At 43.3% G+C, this 20,205-nt stretch overlaps 1 protein-coding gene across 3 annotated transcripts in view; it reads right to left on the reverse strand.

Annotated features, from left to right (window-relative positions):
- Nucleotides 1–20,205, reverse strand: part of osbpl9 (oxysterol binding protein-like 9) — a 224,833-nt gene that overhangs the window by 93,164 nt on the left and 111,464 nt on the right. For 2 of the 3 annotated variants that reach the window (XM_068037140.1, XM_068037141.1), the window contains exon 5: nt 3,499–3,594. In XM_068037140.1, the coding sequence (XP_067893241.1) occupies nt 3,499–3,594 (96 nt within the window). Of the gene's footprint in view, nt 1–3,498; nt 3,595–15,362; nt 15,547–20,205 lie in introns of those variants that run through there. The other variant, XM_068037142.1, reaches the window with a different exon arrangement.

The following is a 20,205-nucleotide window of genomic DNA, read 5'->3' on the forward strand; positions in this document are numbered from 1 at the left end:
GGCTCACACAACCACAATTCAGAGAACGTTTTGAGTGATTTATGTTACAGGAATAGTAATCCAGAAGCCTGGGCTAATAATCTGAAGGTGCGATTTCAAATCCCACCATGGCAGCTAGGGAATTTCAGTTCAGTTAATTAAATAAATCTGGAATTTAAAAAAAGTTAGTATTACTAACGGTGACCATGAAATTACTAGATTGTCATTAAAAACCCAACTGGTTAATTAATGTCCTTTTGGGAAGGAAATCTGCTGTCCTTACCTAGTCTGGCCCAATGTTCTCTCCAGTGAACATGCGCGGGCACACAAAAAATTTAAGGGGCCCATGCACTTGTTGGTCTGGCCTATATGTGACTCCAGACCCATAGCAATGTGATTGACTCTTAACTGCACCCTGAAATGGCCTAGCAAGCCACTCAGTTGTATCAACACCGCTACAGAAAAATATAAACTACATGGATTGCAGTTCACTGAAACCTTCTCCAGGTCAATTAAGAAACGGCAATAAAGACTGGCTTTGTCAGTGACACAGACGTTCCGTGAATAATTTAAAAAACATTTTTGAGCCAACATTGTATACTTAATAACTAAAATTTTGATGTCCAAAATAAGGGTTTAAACACAACCTTAAAATTCAAGAATTACATAGTTCACAGCATGAATTTTATCCATTAAACTGTCTTGCGTTTTTTAATGCCTTCAAGACATTGAAGACCTCAATCCCTTCGACATTTTGTCCCTGACCTGAAACTCGGAGGTAAATTTAGACTGTGTAGTCTGACCATATGCATTATACCCAATTTCCCAAGAAGCGTCCATAACATTCTGCTGTATTAATGTTTTTTTTCAAACCTCCTTGTACTCTCTGCCCTTGCATTTTCCGATTGATTTTGACATACAAAAGCATGAACTGCAAAAACTTTAATAAGGCAGAATTTATATATATTTTCAAAAAGCTATGTGCAAGAGCAAAATATCAATGCTATGGTTAGTTTTGTAAGTTTTGCTTTGTGCAATATAAACCTCTATCTCTGCACTCCTTCTTTTGATTCTCTCCCTTTTTCTTCCCCTGGACAGAGGGGAAGAAAAAAAAGAGGTGGCGAAAAAAGTCACAAAAAAGTGTGCCAGAAAGAGAGAAACAAAAAGAAAATCAGCGACTGAAATGAAACCAGGATCAAAGAGAATGGTTGTCTCTGCCGCTGACCTCTTCTTCCCTTTTCCTGTCTCATTCTTTGCTCGAGTTCCCGATCTCTCCCTCTCCTGACAGCTGAATATTTGTTGTCCCCTATGAATAATCCCACCAAATTCCTTTTCGGGACCCGACACCCCATCACTACCACAAACACATCTATACCAAAGAAATTTTTAAAAAATCAACCAATAAGAGATTTGAAGAACCAGTAATAAAAATATCATTCACCCAAAGATACTCATCTGTCCACCTCAGTGAAACTCTTAGGTGGGCCACCATATTCCATTTCAAAATGCATTACAAAATTCTATGTTCTCCGATCTCAATGAGTAAAATCATTATAATAGCATCCATATATACCCGTGACACCTGCTCTGCCTGTTCAATGTTAAAAGTCACGTAATGTTGGGTCTCAAAACAACAACTTTCACTGTATATTTACATTGTGAACCAATATGCATTAACACTGTTTGATGCATTTCCAGCATTGAATCAGATATAACCATAACAACGGAGGAGGAACACAATTACTTAATCTTTTATAAGGCATTACAAATATAATACTTTTTTTGGGTGTTTTGTGCTGCTCTGAATCACCTATATGTACAAGTGCATACACACACGCCTACTGCCCCTCCCTGTCCTGTTGCAATTGTTCCCATGCTTTCTAACCCTGCTTTACCTGAATTTTGCATTTAGTCTTCACTCTATGTGTATATCATTGCAGGAAATCAATGTAGGCTCATTAAAAACTTTATGTTTTAGTGCCCTGCTCCAATTATCTCCCACACTCCATCTCCACTGCACTTGAAGACTACATTGTCTCAACTCCCCAGGTGCAATGCCCCAGGAAATCTACCACTGTTACTTAATAATGCATTGATAGAACTCTTCTATATTGATTGTGGTGACAGTATTGCAGAGCAGGGGACTGGAGCTTCAGTGGCTACACAGGTTTCCTCATTGTGGGACCTGGCAGATCAATTGATTCGAAGGGTCATACTGCTTTTGAGCTTTCTTTTAAGAATCGGCAGGATCAGTGTTCAGGAAATTAGCTTATTGGGTTCAATACTGACAAAGCCTGTGTGGCTACATAAAATTTCCAGTTGCACTTTGGAGCAGCAGGTCACTACTCCACGAACAAATAGGACAAATCCAATCCGACCAATTACCGCCCCATCAGTCAACTCTCAATCATCAGCAAAGTGATGGATGGTGTCATCAACAGAGCTATCAAGCAGCACTTACTCACCAATAACCTGCTCACCTCAGGTTCTGCCAGGACACTAAGCTCCATACTTCCAGGTCAGAGGCTGAGTATTCTGCGGAGAGTGACACCCCTCCTGACTCGCCAAAGCCTTTCCTCCATCTACAATGAGAGTGATGGAATATTCTCCGCTTGCCTGGATGAGTGCAGTGCCAACTACACTCAAGAAGCTCAACACCATTTAGGATAAAGCAATCTAATTGACTGGAACCCAATCACCACCTTAAACATTCAATCCCTTCACTACCGGCACACTGTGCTGCACGGTGTACCATCTACAAGATACACTGCAGAAATGTGCCACGTTTTCTTCAATAGCGGCTCACAAAGCTGCAACCTCTACCACCTAAAAGGACAAGGGCAGCAAGCCCGTGGAAACACCACATCGAGGTCACACATCAACCTGACTGGGTATCTCTGCTCCTTCATCATCGCTGGGTCAAAGTCATGGAACTCCCTCCCTAACAGCACTGTCGGAGTACCTTCACCAGACGACTGCTGTGGTTCAAGACGGTCTTTCACCACCAACTTCTCAAGGGCAGTTAGGAATGGGTAATAAATGCTGGCCTTGCTGGTGACATTCATTTCCCATGAATGAATAAAATAAAACTCTGCTTGACCTAAAATAGAAATTGGGTGGATCAAGGCACTGATGAAACAAAAACACTGATACTAACAAATGAGTGGATGAGCAGGCTGAGATTCAGACAAAAAGGGACCAGGTGTGGCTGAGGCATGGAGGAAGGATGCAGGCAGCTAGCGGGGTTAGGTGGCTACAGTCACGGAATTTCATGCAGAGCTGCACGACAAGATGTTTTAGCGTATGCACCTCTTATTTGTTTCTGGGGCTAGGTATAGCAAAATTGGTAGGAAATAGTTATGGCAGATTTCCAATTTTTGTTTGGGAATCTAGTTGGTCCAAGCTGACTCAATGGCTGATAACAGTTAAACAATTATGCTTTGTATGTAGTATCACAGTGGACTTTTCACAAACTCACCCAATCTATCAAATGTTACAGAATAAATTAGGTTCAATTACCTTCAGCTGATCAATTAAGATCTGTAAATAGGCGTCAGCTTCAGCGAGCTTCTTGTCAAAATCTTGGACACTTGGAACGAATCCTGTTTCGATACCCTGCAAAGATAAGTAGTTATAGTAAGTAATGAGGCATCTTGTGGCAACTAGAAGGAAACATTCAACTAAATGGTCTGAAATATCAAATTCTCCATACCACCAGTAGACACCACATTCTTATACACTAGGTGCTCAAGCAGTTATTTGAAACCACAAATAAAAAAGCCAAATGCTGCTGATTTGATGCTGGAAATTTGAAAAAAAAAGAACTGGAAATACTCAGCAGGTCAGACAGCATCTGTGGAAAGAAAAGCAAAGTTAACATTCAGGTCAGTGACCTTTCATCACAAGTGGGAAAAATTAGAAATGTAATAGGTTTTGAGCAAATGAAAGGGGGAAGAACAACTAAAGGGAAGGTCTGTGATAGGGTGGGGGGGGGTGTGGTGCAGGAGAGATTAAACAACAAAAGATTTCATGCAAGGCCCAAAGGAGTGGTACATTGTCAGGTAGATGCCAGTGTTGTAGCTGTACTGGAACAGCTTGGCTAAAGGCACAGCTAAATCTGGAGCACGTCTTCAGTACTACAGCTGGAATGTCGTCAGGGTCCATAGCCTTTGCAGTATCCAGTGCCTTCAGTCATTTCCTGATATCACATGGAGCGAATCGAATTGGCTGAAGACTGGCATCTGTGATGCTGGGGACCTCGGGAGGAGGCAGAGGTGGATCATCCACTCGACACTTCTGGCTGAAGATGGTTGCAAATGCTTCAGTCTTGTCTTTTGCACTGATATGCTGAGCTCCTCCATCATTGAGGATGGGGATGCTTGTGCAGTCTCCTCCTCTGGTTAGTTGTTTAATTGTCCACCATCATTCCTGACTGGACGTGGCAGGACTGCAGAGCTTAGATCTGATCTGCTGGTTGTGGATTTGCTTTCCTCGGTCTATCACATGCTACTTCCACTGTTTAGCATGCATCTAGTCCTGTGTTGTAGCTTCACCAGGTTGACACCTCATGTTTAAGCATGCCTGGTGCTGCTCCTGGAGTGATGGTTATGGTAGAGAGAGTGATGTGCTGGGCCATGACACTACAGATTGTGGTTGAATGCAATTCTGCTGTTTCCACTCAGCGCCTCACGGATGCCCAGTTTTGAGCAGCTAAATCTGTTCTGAATCCATCCCATTTAGCATGATGGATGGTACCTTCAGTGTGAAGACAAGACTGCGTCTCCACAGGACGGTGCGGTGGTCACTCCTATTAATACCGTCATGGTGAGGGTGAGGTGAAGTAGCATTTTCTCTCGTTGGTTCTCTCAACACCTACCGCAGGCCCAGAATGGCAGATATGTCCTTCAGGACTCGACCAGTTTGGCCAACAGTGGTGCTGCAGAACCACTCTTGGTGATGGGCATTGAAGTCCCCGATCCAGACTATATTCGATGCCCTTGCTACTCTCAGTGCTGCTTCCAACTTATCTTCAACATGGAGTAGTATTGATTCATCAACTGAGGGAGCGTGATAGATGATAATCAGCAGGAGGCTTTCTTGCCCATTTTCTGACCTGAAGCCATGAGACTTCATGGGATCAGGAGTCAATGTTGAGGACTCCCAGAGCCACCATCCCACTCAACCCCCCAACTGTATAACACTGTACCACCAGCTCTGGTGGATCTGCCCTGCCAGTGGGACAGGACATATCTAGGGATGGTGTTGGAGGAGACTGGGACATCGGCTGTAAGCTATGATTTGGTCAGTATGACTATGTTGGGCTGTTGCTTGTCTAGTCTGTGGGACAGCTCTCCAGATATTAGTGAGGAGGACTTTGCAGGATTGACTGGGGAGGGTGTGCCTTTGTAGTTTCCAGTGCCTCGGTCAACGCCAGGCAGTCCATTCAGTTTTATTCTTTTTTGACTTTTCTGTAGTGGTTTGGTACAACTGAATGGCTTATTAGGCCATTTCAGAGGGCAGTTAAGAGTCAACATGTAGACCAGACTGGGTAAGGATGGCAGATTTCCTTCCCTAAAGGACATTAGTGAACTAGTTGGGTTTTTACGACAATCCAGTAGTTTCATGGTCACCATTACTGAGAATAGCTTTTTAATCCAGATTTATTAATAAATTGAATTTAAAATCCACCAGATTTGAAGTGTCTCTGGTGTATTAGTCCAGTAATATTACCACTATGCTACTGTCAACAGCAATGTCTCTGCCTAATTGCTACCAAAATAGTCTAATTCTGCACTGACCAACAATCAAAAGGTGTAACCTTCTTATTTTATATGGCTCAGCCACTCAACGGATTAGCTTCCCTTATTGACTCAATGAGTCAGTGAAACCTTTTCCTCTAAAAAAAAACTTCCCTCTTTTTTAACAGGTTTATGTATGAAGATTTAGAGATTTCAGAATATGGGCGTCCATTGTGCTTGATACTCTCAAAATGATCTGTGGTCAGGTAATTGAGTCTTTGAAATACTGCCTCACAAACTGTATACACGTTCATCAGAACCTATTCTCTCATCAGAAGGAAAGAGAAATTTGGATCGTTTAATCAGTACCAGAAAGTACATGAAAATTTAAGCTTTAGTTCTTAAAAACAAAGTGAAACGCCTCTAAAAACTGCTAATTTTATCTGAGTACCAAAGTACAGGACCAAAACCAAGTTGCAAAACACTGAAATTTTTCAGAAAATTGATTCAACGCTACAACTGACTTTATAGATTGAAAATGGTTAATATAATTATTGAGAAAAAACAATCAGGATTAAGCTCAATAAAAATATTAGTTTACAACTGAAAGCTATTTTCCCTAGTTCGAAGCCTGGTGCAAGATGGTGGGCTGCATATTCTTGGGGCACTGGGATTAGTTCTGGGACAGGAGGCACGTATTCAAAAGGGACGGGTTGCATCTTAACAGGACAGACCAATATCCCTGCAAGGAGGTTCACTACTGTGATTGGGGAGGGTTTAAACTAAATTAGCAAAAGGGTGGACATCAGCATATAGACGTAGAAAAGAGGAATAGAGTGCATAAAGGAGTGAGAGTGTTGGATAGTGCTAGAGAAGGAAGTAGTACCATATTACATAGGAGCAGATTAAGAAGGACTACAAGTAGTACAGGTTTACAATGCATGTATCTTAATGCACAAAATGTGGTGAATAAGGTCAGCAAACTACAAACATAAATAGCCTTGTGCGAATATGATGTAGTGGCAATAACAGAAACGTGGCTTAAAAATGGTGAGGACTGGCTGCTTAATATTCAAGGATTCAAGGTGTTCAGTAAAGATAGGGAAGGAAACAGGGTGATGGGGTAGCATTACTGATTAGGGAAGACATTATAGAGTTGGAAAGAGAGGATGTCCTTGAGGGGGCAAGGATAGAAACCATTTGGTTAGAGTTGAGAAGCAAAAGGGATGATCATGCCACTGAGGGTATTCCATAGGCCTCCAAATAGTGAGAGACCGTTAGAGAAGCAAATCTGCAGGGAAATCAGTGATGTGAAAAACTCTAGAGTGGTGATAAGGGGAACTTTAATTACTCAATTATCAATTGGAATAATGTTAGAGTAAAGGGTAAGGCAGGGGAAAAATTTCTGGAATGCATTCAGGACTTCCTTGACCAGGATGTTATCAGCCTCTCTAGGAAGCAGAAATTGCTGGATCTCGTTTTGGGGAATGAGGTGGGCCAAGTTTCTGTGGGGGAACACTTGGTTAAGAATGATCATCCTACCATAAAGTTTTAGATTAGTAATGGAGAAGAGAAAGGAACAATCTAAAGTAGAAATTCTAAACTGGAAGCTGGATAACTGCAATGGGACAAGAGTGAATCTAGCCAAGGTAAAATGGAACCAAACATTGACAGGAAAAATTATAACGGAAAAATGGGTGATGTCTAAGGAGGAGATGCTTCAGGTACAACAAGCTAGGGGGAAAAGTAGGGAAACCAAAACCAGGGCTCCCTGGTGATGAGGGTGATAGAGAATATGATGAAACAAAAGAGGGTGAATGCTTCAAGCGAGAACCAGGCCAAAAATATTAAGTTGAGAGAACTGAAAAGGAAATTAAGACCGGCAAAGAGATACTGTGAGAATAGAAGGGCTTTTAACATAAAAGGGAACCCAAAATCTTCAACTGGCATGTACACAGTAAGAGGCAGGGTGGGGCTGATCAGGAACAAAGAGGTTGATATGTGCTTACAGGTGCAGGATAAGGCTAGAACGCGTAATGAGTACTGTAATCGGTGTTTACTAAGAGGACAGTATAGGGCAGCGCAGTGGTTAGCACTGCAGCCTCACAGCTCCAGCGACCCGGGTTCAATTCTGGGTACTGTCTGTGTTTCATATTTCAATTTGTGTGTTAATGCTGTGCATCTTTACTGAATAAGTCTTGTTTCATAATAAATTGATAATTTTGTTGTTTATTAAAGAAACCTGGTTGGTGGATTTTATTTTGAAATAAAAATAGAGTATATAATTAGCCGTATCAGTAACTGGGTAAACATTTAAATACATGTGACCTGTGGAGAAGTGGAACTAGAGAAAGACAGTGCACTCCTCCAGCCTCCGTCATAAAACAAGGAACACAAAGTTAGCATGCAGGTATGGAAGCAATTAGGAAGGCAAATGGCATGTTAGCCTTTATTGCAAGGAGATTGGAGTACAAGAATAATTAAGTCCAGCTACAATTGTATAGGGCTTTGGTGAGAACACACCTGGAGTACTGTGTGCAGGTTTGGTCTCCATATCTAAGGAAGGATACACTTGCCTTGGAAGCAGTACAGTGAAGGTTGACTAGATTGGTCCCGGGATGAGAGGATCGTCCTATAATGAGAGGCTGAGTAAACAAGGTTTATATTCTCTGGAGTTTAGAAGAATGCAAGGTGATCTCACTGAAACATATAAGATTATGAAGAGGCTTGACAGCATAGACACAGAGGTCGTTTCCCCTGGCTGGGGAATCTAGAACAGGGGATACAATCTCAGGATAAGGGGTCAATAATTTAGGACTGAGATGAGAAGAAATTTCTTTACTCAGAGGGTTGTAAATCTTTGGAATTGTGTATCCCAAACGGTTGCGGATGCTCCATTCTTGTGTATCCTGAAGACTGAGATCAACAGATTTTTGATCCCTCAGGGAATCAAGGAATATGGGGAGTGGGTAGGAATGTAGAGTTGAGTGAGAAGATCAGCCATGATAGTACTGAATGGCAGATCAGGCTTGAAGGGCCGAATGGTCTACTCCTGCTCCTATTTCTTATGTTCTTAAAGGAGGTTGAGGGGAGATCTGATAGAGGTGTACAAGATTATAATAGGTTTAGATAAGGTAGACAAAGAAAAGCTGTTCCCATTAGCTGATGGTACAAAGACAAGGGGACACAGATTTAAGGTTTTGGGCAAGAGATACAGGAGGGGATGTGAGGAAGAACATTTTTTACGCAGAGAGTGGTAACGACCTGGAACACTCTGCCTCCAAGGATGGGGAAAGCGGTGACAATCAATAATTTCAAAAGGAAATTAGATGGGCATTTGAGGGAAATAAACTTGCAGGGCTATGGGGATAGAGCAGGGGAATGGGACTGACTGGATTGCTCTACAGAGAGCCAGCATGGACTCAATGAGCTGAATGGCCTCCTGCTGTGCCATTATGACTCGATACCTATGACCCTATAACTCTGGAATGACGACCAGATCTCTCCTTATAGAACAATCAAATTTCATGATGAAATTATCACTTTTGTGCAGCTCTCATCTGTTCCTAAAAAGGTCCAGCAAGAGTTCACCTTAAAATGGTTGCATTATACATTTTAATCACTTTTCAGTTGATTTACATTTTCCTTATGATTCTCACATTATGCTGCGTGCCTCATATCTAGTAATAAGGCCTGTGGCTGTTTGAATGCACTGTTGGAATTACTGGAGGACTAAACCAAAAGCAGACGTAAACTACGTTTGCTTGAACTGTTTTTATCCCAAGTACCTCACACTAGGGGAGGCAGTGGCATAGTGGTAATGTCACTGGATTAATAATCCAGAGGCCCAGGCAAATGCTCTGGGGGAATGGGTTCAAATCCCACCATGGCTGCTGGTGGAATTTAAATTCAGTTAATAAATCTGGAATTTAAAAAAAAAAGCTAGTCTCAGTAATGGTGACCATGAAACCATTGTCGATTGTTGTAAAAACCCATCTGGTTCACTTTAGAGAAGGAAATCTGCTGTCCTTACCTGGTCTGGCCTACATGTGACTCCAGACCCAAAGCAATATGGTTGATTCTTAGCTGCCCTCTGAAATGGCCTAGCAAGCCACTCAGTTGTACCAAACCACTAGAGAAAGGTTTAAAAGGAATGAAACTAGCCAGACCACATGGCATCAACCTGGGCACTGGAAATGACAACGGTACACCCATCCCTGTCAACGCCGCAAAGTCCTCCTTACTAACATCTAGGGGGCTTGTGCCAAAATTGGGAGAGCTGTCCCACAGACTAGTCAAGCAGCAGCCTACACAGTCATGCTCATGGAATCATATCTTACAGACAATGCCCAGACACAACTATCACCACCCCAGAAATGGCAGCACAGTGGTATACAGTCAGGAATTGCCCTGAGAGTCCTGAACATTGACTCTAGACCCCATGAAGTCTCACGGCATCAGGTCATGGGCACAGATTACCACCTACCACCCGCCTCGTCCACCTCACCCCCCTCAGTACTCCTCCATGTAGCTCCGGTAGCACCACTACTGACCGAGCTGGCCAAGTCCTGAAGGACATAGCTGCTAGACTGGGTCTGCAGCAGGTGGTGAGCGAGCCAACAAGAGGGGAAAACCTACTTGATCTCGTCCTCACCAATCTACCTGTCGGGATGCATCTGTCCATGACAGTATCGGTAGGAGTGACAACCATACAGTCCTCGTGGAGATGAAGGCCAGAAACAACACCAGGCATACCTAAAAATGAGGTGTCAGCCTAGTGAAGCTACAATACAGGACTACTTGCATGCCAAACAGCGGAAGCAGCATGTGAAAAACAGAGCTAAGCCATCCCACAACCAACGGATCACATCAAAGCTCTGCAGTTCTCCCACATCCAGTCATGAATTGTGGTGGACAATTAAACAACTAACAGGAGGAGGTGGCTCCACAAATATCCCCGTCTCAATGATGTTCATCAGTGCAAAAGAAAAGGCTGAAGCATTTGCAACTATCTTCAGCCAGAGTGGATGATCCATCTCGGTCTCCTCCTGAGGTCCCCAGCATCACAGATGCCAGTCTTCAGACAATCTGATTCACTCAATGTGATATCAAGAAATGTGTGAACACACTGGATACTGCAAAGGCTATGGGCCCTGACAACATTCTGGCAATAGTACTGAATACTTGTGCTCCAGAATTGGCCATGCCCCTAGCCAAGCTGTTCCAGTACAGCTACAACACTGGCATTGACCCGACAATGTGAGAAATTGCCCAGGTATGTCCTGTGCACAAAAAGCAGGACAAATCTAACCCGGCCAATTACCATCCCATAGTCCACTCTCAATCATCAGCAAAATGATGGACGGAGTCGTCAATAGTGCTATCAAGCAGCAGTTACTCAGCAATAACCGGCTCAGTTTGGGTTCTGCCACAGCCACTCAGCTCCTGACCTCATTGCAGCCTTGGTCCAAGCATGGACAAAAGAGCTGAACTCAAGGGGTAAGATGAGAGTGACTGCCCTTGACATCAAGGCAGCATTGACCTAGTGATGCTCAAGGAGCCCTGGCAAATCTGGAGTCAATGGGAATCAGGGGGAAAACTCTCCACTGGTTGGAGTCATACCTAGTACAAAGGAAGATGGTTGTGGTTGATGGAGGTCAATCATCTCAGTCCCAGAACATCACGGCAGGAGCTTCTCAGGGTAGTGTCCTAGGCCCAACCACCTTCAGCTGCTTCATCAATGACCTTCCCTCCATCATAAAGGTCAGAAGTGGGGATGTTCGCTGATGATTGCACAATGTTCAGCACCATTCACCACTCCTCAGATACTGAAGCAGTCCGTGTTCATATGCAGCAGACCTGGACAACTTTCAGGTTTGGGCTGATAAGTGGCAAACACAAGAACATAAGAAATAGGAGCTGGAGTAGGTCATTTGGCCCTTTAAGCCCACTCCGCCATTCAATGAGATCATGGCTGATCTTCTCCTTCAACATCATTTTCCTGCACTATCCCCGTAACCCTTAATGTCTTTAATATATTGAAATCTATCAACTAGAAATCAATGACTGAGCCTCCACAGTCCTCTGTGGCAGAGAATTCCAAATATTCACCACCCTCTGAGTGAAGAATTCCAACTCATCTCAGTCCTAAATGATCTGCCCCTTATTCTGAGACTGTATCCCCTAGTTCTGGACTCCCCAGCCAGGGGAAACATCCTTCCTGCAAGTTACATTCACGCCATACAATTGCCAGGCAATGACCATCTCCAAAAAGAGAGAATCCAACCATCTCCCCTTGATGCTCAAAAGCATTACCATCACTGACTTCCCCACTCAACATCCTGGGGGGGTTACCACAGACTAGAAACTGAACTGGACCAGCCATATAAGTACTAGTTGCTACAAGACCAGGTCAGAGGCTGGGAATTCTGCAGTGAGCAACTCACCTCCTAACTCCCCAAAGCATGTCCACCATCTACAAGGTACAAGTCAGGAGTGTGATGGTATACTCTCCACTTGCCTAGATGAGTGCAGCTCCAACAACACTAAAGAAGCTCAACACCATCCAGGACAAAGCCCGCTTGATTGGCACCCCATCCACCACCTTCAACATTGTTTCCCTCTACCACCAATGCACAGTGGGAGCAATGTGTACCATCTACAAGATGCACTGCAGCAACTCACCAAGGCTCCTTCCACAACACCTTCCAAACCCATGACCTCTACCACCAAGAAGGACAAGGGCAGCAAATACATGGGAACATCACTACCTGCAACTTCACCTCCAAGCCACACGCCATCCTGACTTTGAACTATATTGCTGTTTCTTCGCTGTCGCTGGGTCAAAATTCTGGAACTCCCTTCCGAACAGCACTGTTGATGCGCCCACACCACATGGACCGCAGTGGTTCAAGAAGGCAGCTCACCACCACCTTCTCAAGGGCAATTAGGGATGGACAATAAATGCTGGCCTAGCCAGCGACGCCCACATCCCATGAAAGAATTATAAAAAACACAGATCAGAGGCAGCATTTGCAAATTACCAAGGAAAGTAACTATTAAATATTTTCACAAAGACGATTTGAAATTGCTGTTTGTGGGGGTGGTTTGGAATTTCTTTCAAGGTCTAAATGTGATGAGAACAGCACAGCCATGCAAGTGTCAAACTGAATAGAAATTATTCCTGGATAAATTATATTCAGTATGCTTTGAAGAATATTATGAGTAAAATCAAGCAAGAGCTAACTTTAAAGCTTTTGTTAAACAAAGTGACTCCTGACAACGCAGCGGGCTGCTGACATCATCAGAGCGCTCCAGGCTGCGAACATGCGCAAACAGTCTCTTGCTCTCAGTGAGATGCTGTGCATGGGCAGCCTACGTCTTGCCAGGACTAACTGGCACATGCGCGGGAAAACGTCATCAGCTACTCGCTTCCCTCGCCCGCTTTCCCCCACTGAGCTACTCTCTCCCATTCCCCCACCCTCGGCCTTGACACTTTCTCCCCCTCACCCCTCCTCCCCACAGGCCGCTCCCCCCCCTCAGCCGCTTGCTCCAGACATCGCCACTGCTCCCCCAAACTCCCCTTGGCCGATTGTTCCCCGCTCCTCACTTCCCACACCCCGCCCCGCCGACCCGCTCTCAGGCTGCTCACTCCCCGCTTGCCCATCCCATAGCCGCTAGCTGTAGGCCGCGCCACTTCCCTCCTCTCGGCCACTTGCTCCATCACCCCATGCGGACCTGCCTTGTTTCTTCGGGCGGTGCGTGGAGAACGACTGAACATGGGAGCGAGTGGCCGAAAGGAGGGAAGTGGCGCATCCTAGAGCTAGCTTTGGGTGGGGGTGGGGGATTGGGGGGAGAGCAGGGAGCAAACGGCCAGTGAGCAGGATGGCGAGAAAAGAGAGGATCGGCCGAGGGGAGGTGAGGTCTGTAGCGAGCGGCTGAGGGAGGTGGGAAACGGCGTCCCATAGAAAGCTGCTTTACATTCCAAATCACAATGGCAGTAATCATACCAGAGATCTTCTGCCTTTGTCAAAAAAATCAAAACAATTGAGCAGGAGACATCCAAGAAATGATACAAATGAAGCAATGGCAGGAGGGAGCGGGGGACTGTTGGGGGTGGGATGGAGGCTGCGATGGCAACCTTTAAGGGGAATTTTGGGTTGAAGCTGTTTTTCTGCGATAAATTAAGCAGTGCCATCTTTAATCCTGACATCTGCCTGAATGCCCCAAATAGTGACATTTCAGTGCAAAAGGCTGCACCTGTGCATGTGCTAGTACTGCGCCATCTAGTGGCTACGCTGTTAGCAAACGCAACCTTTGTTAAAGCTATGGAAAATCCAAAAATCTTGAAATGAACAGATTTTCATTTGGATTAAAATTCAATGAAGGCTCCCCCAATTTCTTAATAAGTTTATCCAGCAAATAGCTCAACCATACACAATTGATCTACTCTATCACTGAGTTAGCCAAATTTAATCAGGGCGACAGTAGGATCATTATAACTGGTCTCCGGGACATTGGGCGAGCAAAAGTGGGAGGAGGGAAAAAAATTACAGGATGAATTTTCAACCGCCAGAGCCTTTCAAGAACTTTCCTGATTTTCATTCAATTAAATCAAAGGAACGAGAATCAAGTGGATTCTGTATGGGGTGCACAGGCAGTTAACTGTCCAAAGCTCTTGCTCCTGGTCACTAACCAATGACCTCTCCTGGAAGTGGACTATATAGATGGAGGACAGTGTCAAGCTTGGCTGGGATAGCCCTGTCAACACTCACTATCAAGACTTGCACATGAGCAATGGTCACCTGGGGAAAATATCTGAAAGCAAGCAGTATCTGCAGACCATAACCAGCCACAAGTCATCATTTTTAGAAGAGCAGAAAATATTGGTGGGGAAAAAAATGAAAACATCTGTTTTAAAATTCAATGGAACAGTTTTGGAGTTCTAGATCAATGTTAGAAAAATATACAACTATTTGTATATGTATAATCCTAACACAAATGTAAGTGAAGATCATTTATCATGGTTGAAACTTAATTAACTCTTACTAAAGTGAGGGTTCAAACACATTATCAAAAGGAACTAGGAATCCACTTGTCAAAATGAAATATTTTTAAAATTACTTGACAATGATGTTTTAGGGACAAGAGATTCTCATCAGCACACCCATTTGGAATGCATCATTTATAAATTAGGAGAGTCAACTGATTTTTTTGAGGCCCTGAGATTTAAAGTTAGTGCTTATATATAGCATAATGGTGTCATAATTACAAATATGTAAACACTTTTTCAATCATGTCGAAGGGCAGGAGTAGGCGAGAGCAAAACTTTTCTTTTGATACAAGAATAGCATGACTAAAATTCTGTGGTTCTCCACATTTCTCGGAAAACGGTTTGAATTATTCAGTGACTTCAGTATTCACAAATGCTTTGCCACATTCTTAACTTTTAAAAATTGTAAATAAAAACTCATGCAAGTTACACACAATCCCGTAAACAGACTACAGAATTATTCACTCTCACAAATTACAGCCATTTTACAGTTTTGAAATAATAAGCACAACATTTAAAATGACCACAGGCACTAAATCTAAAACAGAAAGCACTGTGGCCTACTTCCAATTAAAAAAGGTTTTGCAACTTACACTGGTGAATCCTTTCACTGCCATTATTCTCACCTACTTCATTCCAAAGTTAGCTCCTCTGTGATCCTTTAACAGATGTCGATCAAATAAAGAACTAATTTTCCTCTAACTCAATCGAAACAAAGAGCTCTGTGCTTAAGCCGTTTTGAACACTGTGGTTCTGGAAGCTACACAGCACAGTACTTCCTCATTTGCTAATCTGTGAACTTCAGAAGCTGTACACAGCAGCCTCCCGGATTGGCTAAAGGACATGTATGTTACAACAGCTTGTACGGATTGGTCTAGGATCGCCACATAGGAGCTCTATTGGGACATGTCATTCTTTGTTTAGATAGAGGCATGATTCTCCCTTAAAACACAAGTTTGAAAAAAAATTTTCCCAAGAAGAACCATAATGTGCTAAATTGCTGGTCATATCAGTGTGTAACAAAAAAAGATAATTTGAAAAAGCTTTACAAATTCAGTCCAATACTTATTTAGATTGCATCTACTTCACTTGCACCTGACATTGCAACTTACAACTAGAGGTTGGAGTTTTATCACATACACTTAGCAATTTACAACAATTAGCATGGTAGTACTAAGTAATAAAAGGTTAAAGATGGAGTTTCAACACCAGCACACCACTTAAAAATCATTTTAATCTTTTAATTTAAACATCAAGTGCCGATAACATCAAGATAACTGGTTGCTTGAGGTCACAGAAACTGAAGGCAACGGAATATTAAGATGAAAAACAATTGAAGTTACTTGGGCACATGCAAGTAGAGAGTTACTCAGACAATGGTTTGGGAGTTGAAGAAATAAATTTTGCCTCTTTGAAAGTCATGTTCTCTGCATTATGCCCAGAGAGGACACTACAATATTTACCTTTGAGCAGGTCAAAAAGCAGTTACTGCAGTAAGCAAAATGTTCGTCAATCATCGGAACATAGGAGCAGGAATAGACCATTCAGCCCATCGAGCCTGCTCTACCATTCAATTAAATCACAGCTGATCATCTACCTCAATTCCACTTTCCCATGCTATCCCCATATCCCATGATGTCACTAGTATCCAGATATCTAACGATTTCTGTCTTGAACATGCTTAATGATTGAGCTTCCACAGCTCTGGGGGTAGAGAATTCAAAAGATTTACCACCCTGAGTGAAGAAATTTCTCATCTCAGTCTTAAATGGCCTACTCCTTATTCTGAGACTATGTCCCCTGGTTCTAGATTTACCAACCAGGGGAAACATCCTATCTACATCCACCCTGTCATGCACTGTGAGATCACCTCTCATTTCTTTGAAACTCTAGAGAATACAGGCCCAGTTTCTGCAATCTCTACTCATAAGACAATCTGCTACCCCAGGGATTAGTCTGTGAACCTCTGTTGCACTCCCTCTCTGGCAAGTATCGTCTTCCTTAGATGAGAAGACCAAAACTGTACACAATACTCCAGGTACAGTCTCACCAAGGCTCTATACAATTGCAGCAAGACATCTTTACTCCTGTACTCAAATCCCCCTGCAATGAAGGCCAACATACCATTTGCCTTCCTAATTGCTTGCTGCACCTGCATACTTGGTTTATAATGCTTGGTTTTTAATGACTCATGAACAAGGACACCCAGGTCCCTTTGGACCTATCTCGCACCATTTAAGAAATGCACTGTCTTTCTGTTTCTTCTATCAAAGTGGATAACTTCACACTTATTAATATTATATTCCATCTGCCATGTTCTTGCCCATTCACTTAGCCTATCCAAGTCCCCTTGAAGCCTCTTTGCATCTCCTCACAACATACATTCCCATCTAGTTTTGTGTCATCAGCAAATTTGGAAATATTACATTTGGTCCCCACATCTAAATCATTTACATAGATTGTGAACAGCTGTACCCCTAGCACTGATCCTTGCAGCACCCCACTAGTAACAGCCTGCCATTCTGAGAGTTTATTCCTACTCTCAGTTTTCTGTCTGTTAACCAATTCTCAATCCATACCAGTATATTACTCCCAATCCCGTGTGCTCTAATTTTGTTTACAAACTTCCTGTGTGGGACCTTAACGAAAGCCTTCTGAAAATCCAAATACACCACACCCACTGGTTCTCCTTTATCTAAGCTACAAGTAAAATCCTCAAAAAAACTCCAACAGGTTTGTCAAACATGATTTCCTTTTCATAAATCCATGTTGACTCTGCCCAATCATATCATTATTTTCTAAGTGTCTAGTTATCGCATCTTTTATAATAGATTCTAACATTTGTCCTACTGCTGACGTCGAACTAACAGGTCTGTAATTCCCCACCTTTCTTAAATAGTGGGGTTACAACTGCTACGTTCCAGTCTGCAGGACCCTTCCAAAATCTATAGAATTTTGAAAGATAACTACCAATGCATCAAGTATCTCTATAGCCACCTCCTTCAACATTCTAGGATCTGGTCCAGGGGATTTATTAACCTTCAACCTAGTTAATTTTTCGAGTACTACCTCTTTATTAATACTAATTTCTCTTGGTTCCTCATTTTCACAGGTCCCTTGGTTCCCTAGTATTTCTGGGAGATTTTTTGTATCTTCCTCCATGAAGACAGACACAAAATAATTGTTCAGTTTCTCTGTCATTTCCCTATTCTCCATTATAAATTCTCCTGTCTGTGCCTGTAATGGACCCACATTTGTCCTTGCAAATCCTTTCCTTTTCACATACCTAAAGAAGCTTTTACAGTCCGCCTTTATATTTCTCGCTAGCTTGCATTCATATTATCTTTTCCCTTTCTTTATCAGTTTTGCTTCCCTCCAATCTGAGCTCCCTCTCAGGTTCCCTTCCCCCTGCCAAACTAGTTTAAACCGTCCCCAACAGCACTAATAAATCACCCTGCAAGGATGTTTGCACCTTAGCAGGGCCAGGACTATCTGCCCATCTTGTACAGGTCCCACCTGCCCCAGAACCAGTCCCAAATGCCTCAGAAATCTGATGACCTCCCTCCTACACCAATTCTCCAGCCACGTGTTCAATCGCTCAATCCTCCTATTCCTATGCTCACTAGCATGTGGCACTGGGAGCAATCCTGAAATCACTGTTTTTGATGTCCTGCTTTTTAATCTCTTTCCTAGCTCCCTAAAATCTGCTTTCAGGACCTCATCCCCCCTTCCTACCTATGTCATTGGTACCAATGTGGACCACGACCTCTGGCTGCTCACTCTCTCCCAGAAGAATGTCCTGCGGTCACTCTGTGACATCCTTGACCCTGGCACCAGGGAGGCAACATACCATCCTGGAGTCACATCTACGGCCGCAGAAATGCCTGTCTGTTCCCCTAACTAACGAATTCCCTATCGCTATTGCTTTTCCACTCTTCTTCCTCCCCTCCTGTGCAGCTGAGCCCCTGTGGTGCCACGTACATGGCTCTGGCTGCGCTCCTCTGAGGAACCAATCGCCCTCACCAGTATCCAAAATGGAAAACCAATTAGCGAGCAAGATCATCTCAGGGGACTCCTGCACTCCCGGCCTGGTTCTCTTCGACTGCCTGGTGATCACCCATTCCCTCTCTGCCTGCATGCTCTTAACCTGGGGTATGACACCCCCGCTAAACATGCTATCCACATAGTTCTCCGCCTCACGGATGCACCATAGTGATTCCAGCCACCGCTCGAGTTCAGAAACCCAGAGCTCAAGCTTCTGCAGCTAGTGACACTTCCTGCAGATGTGTCTGTCTCGGACACTTGGTGCGCCCATGATTTCTCACATGCCACTGGATACACATTCCACTCGGTCAAGTTGCCCTGCCATACCTTAACTTTACGAACTATTTATTATAAGTAGAATACTCACCAGTTAGTCACCAATCAGCTTCTTCCCCTGTACCTGAAACTACAGAAACCAGATTAAACTAGCTACCTAATTATCTAATTACAGCTGCTCACCAGAGAGCTTGCTTATCCCTGCCTAAGGCTGACAGGAACGTAAACTTTACTTAAACAGTAAATTTCAGTTAAATACTGAATGTAGACAAGACTAGATTTTTGAAAGAGATTGACCGTTAAGACTCCCTCACTCTCCAAACTCCCAAAGCAGCAATACTCACCAGCCAATCAACTCACCGCTTTCCTGTGATGTCACTTTTTTTCCCCCCAAACGCCAACACGTAGAGGTAGTGGGCTCCTCACAGGTTCACTGCTGCCATTGCCGCCACCGTCTCCCTCCAGCTAAGTAGAAGGCCCCACGCCTGGGTCTCTCTTTATCCGCTCCCGGTAGCTGGCTCCACACAGGTCCACTGCTGCCGTTGCCGCCGCTGTTCCTGACTCACTCCAGGTTAGAGCTTCTTAGATGATAAATGTAACAGGTCTTTTTAAGCTAGCTGTTTGCGCAACAAGTATCCTTAGTATGGCAAAAACGTAGTCCCGGTTAGGTAATAAATTATTTGAAACAAATACACCACAGTCCCCACCATTTAAAGCAAAAGCATTCGTGTGCATGCGATATGCCTGCTATATATGATGGCCAATGTAACTGGTAGCATTATGACAGTACTTTACTATTGTTCATACTGAAACCAGAAACTTTACCAACACAATACCTAGTGGAAGTCCTTAAAACTCTGAAAAAGATTACTTCATTAATCATCCTGAAATTGCCAGCGTAGAATTCCTTGATCTACACACACAAGCAAGCTACAAGCGATTGTTTTAAACAACATTGCATTAAATAAAATTAATAGGATTATTTTGGCCAGAATAAATTAGTTACATTTCTGATCAAAACTATTAAATCTTTGTTGTGTTTCTCACAGTATTTCAGTCATTACAGCACGAATATAGCAGAGAGCATCATAATGCATGTAAGCAACATGAAATTAC

This window comes from Heterodontus francisci, chromosome 8, assembly GCF_036365525.1.
Source record: "Heterodontus francisci isolate sHetFra1 chromosome 8, sHetFra1.hap1, whole genome shotgun sequence".
NCBI classification, from domain to species: domain Eukaryota; kingdom Metazoa; phylum Chordata; class Chondrichthyes; order Heterodontiformes; family Heterodontidae; genus Heterodontus; species Heterodontus francisci.